This window comes from Fomitiporia mediterranea, assembly GCF_000271605.1.
Source record: "Fomitiporia mediterranea MF3/22 unplaced genomic scaffold FOMMEscaffold_6, whole genome shotgun sequence".
Taxonomy (NCBI): Eukaryota; Fungi; Basidiomycota; class Agaricomycetes; order Hymenochaetales; family Hymenochaetaceae; genus Fomitiporia; species Fomitiporia mediterranea.
In genome coordinates this window covers 3,670,856-3,677,518 of record NW_006760391.1, presented here as the reverse complement: position 1 = coordinate 3,677,518, position 6,663 = coordinate 3,670,856, and the positions used below count along the sequence as shown (strand labels likewise).

Sequence of the window (6,663 nt, the reverse complement as noted above, 5' to 3'; positions counted from 1 at the left end):
TCACTTTCCTTTAATTCAATGTTGTTTTTGTTTGGGTTTTCATAATAAATGTGTTTGTCATGTTTTCTACAGTTTGATTTGTTTTATGCATGATGTTAGCCTAATGTTTGGCACGTGCAAGCTTTGTAGCTTCAGTAGGAGGTTTGCAGCATTCCTTAGAGAAATGTCCTGTTTTTCTACAATTGAAACATTTTGCTTTTGTTGGATTGAACAGATTTGGCAGATTGAATTTCCTCTGCTTATTGGCTTTATACATTGTATTAATGTGTGCATTATTCTTTGTCTGATCATTGGAATCTTGTGCTCGTTTAGCACAGTAATTGTTGTAGGCATTCTACAATGTAAGGATTAGTTGCTTCAGTTCAACTTTCTTATGTTCATTGACTGGTTTGCCTTCATTTTGGGCATCAGTAGATTGTATTATTGTATTTACTATGTGTGTATATTGCTCAGGAGTAGTAAGCAATATTGCTACTTTGTATGTAGAGTTGTGTAGTGGATCACTGTTAGCAGACAGAGTTGTGTATGCTTCCTCAAGTCTGTCTAATGTATGTCTGAAATGTTTTACATAGTCTCTACAAATAAACAGTGCTGATTTGTTGATAGCCTTTTTATGTACTGTCTGAGGGTTAAAGCATTCTTCAAGTGCTTTCATTAACTGAGGGATAGATGTATTGAAGTGTATATAGTTTGCCAATATTGTGTCAGCAATGTTATTGACTATGCATGTATGAATAGCCTTAGCCATCTCCCTCTCAGCTTTGTTCTGTGGTTCATCCTTTAGTAAGTGTTCAAAGCACATAGCTGTAACACTAGAAACAATACAGTAGTGCCACATCTTGTAGTTTGCTTTGGTCTTAAGCATTGTAATGTTTTGACCAAAGTATTTAGGTACATTGGCTGGTTTACAGTGTGTATCTGTACATGGGGGAACCATGATGCAAATGTGTACAAATGTATGCAAGTAAAGAGTTTAGAGTGTACAGTGGATGCATATATGCAGGGAGCTCAAGGCTCATAACCTGTTGAGAGGGAGAACTTAAGGGGGGCACACATAGACAAGGGGTGAGGTGACGATTGACTGCTCAGTGTCTCTCGTCCTTATATTGTATGTATTCTAACTGAGACATTATGAAGTCATCGTCTCGTGGTTCGTCCGTTGATGAACTAATCATCTCATAATAGATACATTGAAGGCGGAAAGGGATTTACGCCGACATACCATCCGACGAAGACGGGCTTATGCAGATTGAATGCTTTCATGACCGCTGCGAAGTCGTCAGCGAAGAGCTTTGAAGCATATCCTTCCTCTGTTTCTGGCTTGTCGCTTCGTCCGTGTGCTCTCATATCATAGCGAACCTCCAAGCAAAAAGCGATAAGTTCCTTGTAAGTAGACTACACCGCGCAACGCACCAGATAAAATTGCTCGGTGTATCGCCTGTCCGTGAAGATCTTATCAAATACGACACCACTCAGAGCTTGCCCATGGACGAAGACGATACTTGGTTTGCTCGGATCTCCAAAGGCATCTGCATATATCTTTGTGCCATCCGAGGAATCGAGAATCTTTGAGCTAGGAGGGAACTGCGACATGATGCTTGAACGCCTTACTGGATACACGGGCGTCGTTAATTCTCATAATTCAGGTATATATTTATACGGCGTTGCAATATGCTCGGATACCTCGGACGTAGAATGGCAAAATCCTAAAGATCGAAAAGAGTTACGGCGGCCTCATCAGCGCGAGGCACAGTTGTACTGTGTTTGTACATAGCCAATGAGTTCGTTTCTCGTCATGCCGCAAAGGTGCAGTGCTGTTCCTGAAAGGAACTGGAAATTCCCGTTAATACAAACCGAAAATATACGTAAGACAGCACGACAGTCAACCACCCCTGCATGTAATGAATGCCTCAATAAGGCTTTAACAGTACTGCATACTTATTCAAATATTCCAAGTTAACCGTTTGAGTGCAAGTTACTACACTTTGCAGCAATTGTATGTTGAATCCGTCTCGACGAATCAATGCCATGGGTCAAGATACACACTTCGCCTTGAAGCAACCGAGACCCTCTGTTGTTTGCGTGCATTCCGACTGATGCTCTATTAGAGCCGAGTATGCTTCCAGTGCTATTATCGAAAAGAGAATTATAGCAGGCGAGTCGTAGGCAAAATGGGACGAACACAAAAAACTTGGCTGGGTTTTCTGATATATTGGATCACGTAATACAGCTATATACGGCATATTCCATGACACGTTCTCAATCAATCATAATCAAAGTCAAAGTGACAATTAACATTGCCTGCAATCAGGCTTGGACTGAGAGGGCGCTAATGTGCAATGCAATCGGCATTGCATGTATTCCCTATGTTCAAACGCCGTTGGTCAAATCACTAGACGGAAGAGATGACATGGTTTTGTTAGATCAGACAATCAGATCCCCACAGAGAATTACGTGCAACGAACATACTTTCCATGGCCATTGACGCTTCGAGCGAATTCTATAATCTTATCCATCGTTTCACCTTGGTTCTCGAAAAAGACACAATGACTTCCACCCTTCTCAATTAAGTGGACTTCCATATTCTTGAAATAAGGACGCATTTCATCGGCAACGACGTTGCTCATTATCTGCCTGTCGTACTTTCCACCGAGAATGAATAACGGAAGTCCTTGTTTTCCCAGCTCGAAAAATCGTGATGGGTCTTGTTCGCGGGATAAAGAGAGTTGGACGTGTATAGGACGCCGTAGTGCAGTCATGCCAAACCACAATACTCGTAATTCCCATGGAATCTTTGTAGCATCTGAAAAAAGCGAGTCGACATATTCGCGCGTAGCAGACAAGGTTGTCGCAACGGAATCTTCGGAAGTGAGATTCGGGATCATACTGAGTATTTCGGGCGTTGCAACTCGTTGGATGATCGGACCGATGTAGGGAATACCGCAGAGGTAGACAATAAGAGCAAGAGGATTGTCGGAGAAGTTAGCAGCGATATCGACAGGGATAGTCGCTTCAGAGGCATACGTCTTTATTAGTCTCTCTTGTCATGCCCAACTGAAATACAAACCTCCGAGACTCCTGAAGAATAGGCGTTCTGTTAGTACGTGATCATGCAGGAGGAAGAATATCATGTAGACGTACCATCCGACGAAAACGGGTTTATGTAGGTTGAATGCTTTCATGACGGCTACGAAATCGTCCGCAAAGAGCTTTGATGTGTAACCCTCCTTTATAACTGGCTTGTCGCTTCGTCCATGCGCTCTCATATCGTACCTGACCTTCAAATCAACGAAATGGTAAGTATCTTGTGAGTACACCACATTAATAAGATGGACCAGGTAAAAGTTTTCCGTGTACCGCTTGTCCGAGAAGATCTTGTCAAATACAGCACCACTCAGGCCTTGCCCATGGACGAAGACTATACTCGGCTTGCTGGGGTCCCCAGAAGCATCCGCGTAGATCTTTGCTCCGTCGGAGGAGACAAGTATTTTCGAACTGGGAGGAAACTGCGACATGGTGTAGGAAAGCCTTGCTGGAATCACACATCTCGTTCAAGTTCTTTGTTCAGGCATTTATACACCAACACGATGGGTTCGGATGCCTCGGGCGCAGAATGACTATTCCAATGATTGAGGTTCCATGGTGGTCCTGTCAGAATAAGCGGTGGTTCGAGCAATAAATGCAAGTTGGAGCATAGCCGGTGCGTTTCATCCAGCCCGCTGTTAACGCTATGTCGGCAAAGTTCAATAGCAACCGCAATGCACACGAAACGGACTGGTAGTCACCGCCATTGAACATTGAAGATATCAACACTTCTTGCAGCATGGAAGATCCGTGCTCCGCCAATAATGTGAAGATTGAGCTATTTCAAAAAGCCGTTGTATGCATTACATACCTGGTTGATGGAATGTTCCGAGTCATTCATTAGAATATTGAACTCAGCTTACTGAACGCTCCAACTGTCCCATACTGAGATATTGATTTTATGGCCATTAGTATTGGCTTTTTCAGTGGTTTGAAGTGGGATGCGAATGTTGCAGAGTGTCCAAGATTTATCCGTTGCGTTGAATTCGAGGAGCATTAGTTAAGGTTGTTTGTGTTCTCAGTACAGTTGTCAACAAGATTTGGCTATATCAAGTAGAAAAGGGAGATCGTGCCAGGCGAATTGTGAGGAGAGAGTTACACTCATCACACGCATATGTCATAGTCAGGGTTTCCGATCCGAGGAATGCGGACCACGTGACGAATATTTACGGAACCGAAATAGACTGGATTTTTGGAACCTTGAAATATTCAAAGTTCATTTCCAACTTGTAGCTCTTCTAACTGACTTTATCTGTGCTGTATATAACGCATCATTTTATGTCCAGCCTTTCTCAGAAGACTGGATAATTTGGGCCTGACTGTAGGCTAATTCTGATTTCGACAAGGCATTTCTCATGGCAAATTGGCTTCAAAAGTATCTTTTTCTCCACTGCATCCGTCTTTACCCGTTTCTCCGCATATCAGAAGTCACAATGACAATCAAATTTGTTGTGATAACACACAAAACTCAAGACACATCAAATCAAGGTTGACGGTGACATCAAGAACTATTTGATTTTGATAAAGCTTTGATTGGAGGCAATACCAACCATCATTATGTATGGTACAACTGGATCTCTTCTGTCAAATCACTAGGAAAAAAAAAGGATCAACGAGGTTGAATCTCTACAGAGGCTTAAGTTAAATTTACATACATTTCCGTGGCCAATGACTCTCCGGGTGAAGTCTATAATCTTATCCATTGTTTCATCTTGGTTCTCGAAAAAAACTGCATGGCTTCCACCCTTCTCAATTAAATGAACTTCAATATTCTTGAAATATGGTCGCATCTCATCAGCGACGACGTTGCTCATTATTTGCCTATCGTGCTTTCCGCCAAGGACGACAAGCGGGAGACCCTGTTTTCCGAGTTCAAAAAATCGTGATGGGTCTTGTTGACGGGTTAATGAGAGTTGGCGGTGTAAAGGACGTTGTATCCCGGTCATGCCGAACCACAAGACTTGTAGTTCCCATGGAGTTTTCGCAGCATCTAGGAAAAGCGAATCGACAAACGCACGCGTTGTGGAGAGAGCTGTTGCAATGGAGTCTTCGGATGTGAGGCCCGGGACCATGCCGAGTACTTCGGGAGTTGCGACTTTTTGGATAATCGGGCCGACGTAGGGCAGCCCGGAGAGGTAGACAACACCGGCCAGAGGGTTTTCGGAGAAGTTAGCGGCTATGTCAACACAAATGGCCGCTGCAGGGACAGACGAACTTATTAGTGTCTTATGTCAGTTCCTGTGAAACACTCAAACCGACCTCCGAGACTCCTGTGGAATGATCACTATATAAGACCACGATATGCAGGGAAAGAAGAGTATTTTGCCGACGTACCATCCAACGAAAACGGGCTTGTACAGGTTGAATGCTTTCATGACGGCTGCAAAGTCGTCCGCGAAGAGGTTTGAAGTGTAACCTTCCTCTGTAGTTGGTTTGTCGCTCCGTCCGTGCGCTCTCATATCATATCGGACCTTCAAATAACGAAAAAAAATAAGTTCCTTGTGAACAGACAACGTTACTGGAGGAACGCACCAGATAAAAATGCTCTGTGTACCGCTTTTCCGAGAAAATCTTGTCAAATACAGCACCGCTCAGCCCTTGTCCATGGACGAAGATGATACTCGGCTTGCTCGGATCTCCAGAAGCATCTGCATAGATCTTTGTTCCATCGGAGGATACAAGTATTTTCGAGCTAGGAGGAAACTGCGACATGGTAGATAGGAAAGCCTTGCTAGAATCGCATATCTCATCCATGCTCTTCATCCAGACATTTATACGTAGTCACCGCGTCAGCTGCGGGTGCCTCGGGCGGAGAACGGCGAATTCTAATAATCAAAAAGGGCCACGGCGTTCTCATAAGCTTGAGCGGCGGTTCCGGTGATAAATGGAGGTTGGTGCATGGCCAGGTTTCACTCAGCTCGTTAGTGTAATGCACAGCACTGGTTACAACATTTAAAAATCAGGCTAGCACCTGTCAATGTACGTATACCAGCATTCCTACAGTGTAACCACCAATTATGTGGAAGGTTGGGTTATTGAAAAATTGCAATATATTACATACTCGTTTAAATATCTCCAGTCATCCATTGAGTACTGTGTGACTTACCCCACAGACTGGCTTGGTAACTGAAATAGGTTGTCTGTATTCGTCTGCTTGCAATTTGAGGGCCCTTTGTTAAGAAGCATTCCTGTTACAATGTATCTGTCAGCATTATTCTCGGCCACTTGCCAACGAAAGAGGAATTCATCTAGGTGAGGTGAATTGTAAACGACATGGTAACATGTGTTCCCTGAGGCTGACTCGAGAAAAAGGAATGCGATCCGCGGCCACGTGACCTAGCAAGTGACCTAACATCACATGGGGCATTTCACAATTCCTTACCTTAAAAAATAACTTACATAATGATAAACATTATTTGAAATTTATTTTCTCATTTTTGACTAGCAAAAATTATAAACAAAATTTAAAACTTTCTTTATACAAAAACTAGAAATTATTTTTAATATTTATCTATTTGTAATATCTTTAAATAAATGGAAATAATAATCTAAAACATAATTTCAAAACAAAATTAGAAA

The 6,663-nt window shown here is 42.7% G+C and overlaps 3 protein-coding genes across 3 annotated transcripts in view; all 3 read right to left on the bottom strand.

Moving 5' to 3' along the window:
- Positions 1-1,593, bottom strand: part of FOMMEDRAFT_84783 (alpha/beta-hydrolase) — a gene marked incomplete at both ends in the record, with an annotated part of 5,323 nt that extends 3,730 nt beyond the window's left edge. Inside the window, 2 exons of the mRNA XM_007267030.1 lie at positions 1,237-1,359; positions 1,414-1,593. Coding sequence (XP_007267092.1) covers positions 1,237-1,359; positions 1,414-1,593 — 303 coding nt within the window. The remainder of the gene's footprint in view (positions 1-1,236; positions 1,360-1,413) is intronic.
- A 607-nt stretch (positions 1,594-2,200) lies between these two features.
- Positions 2,201-3,953, bottom strand: FOMMEDRAFT_20486 (alpha/beta-hydrolase). The gene is made up of 6 exons (XM_007267029.1): positions 3,896-3,953; positions 3,786-3,837; positions 3,142-3,728; positions 3,068-3,078; positions 2,470-3,010; positions 2,201-2,392 (listed from the first exon to the last, which is right to left on the bottom strand). The coding sequence occupies exons 3-6, from the start codon at positions 3,513-3,515 to the stop codon at positions 2,371-2,373; spliced, it is 948 nt and encodes a 315-aa protein (XP_007267091.1). The 5' UTR covers positions 3,516-3,728; positions 3,786-3,837; positions 3,896-3,953; the 3' UTR covers positions 2,201-2,370.
- Positions 3,954-4,676: 723 nt separating this feature from the next.
- On the bottom strand, positions 4,677-5,796 carry FOMMEDRAFT_84469 (alpha/beta-hydrolase; the record flags this gene model as incomplete). The annotated part of the gene is made up of 3 exons (XM_007267028.1): positions 4,677-5,298; positions 5,443-5,555; positions 5,617-5,796. 3 exons carry the CDS (start codon positions 5,794-5,796, stop codon positions 4,677-4,679), a joined length of 915 nt encoding a protein of 304 aa, XP_007267090.1.
- Positions 5,797-6,663: the final 867 nt, after the last annotated feature.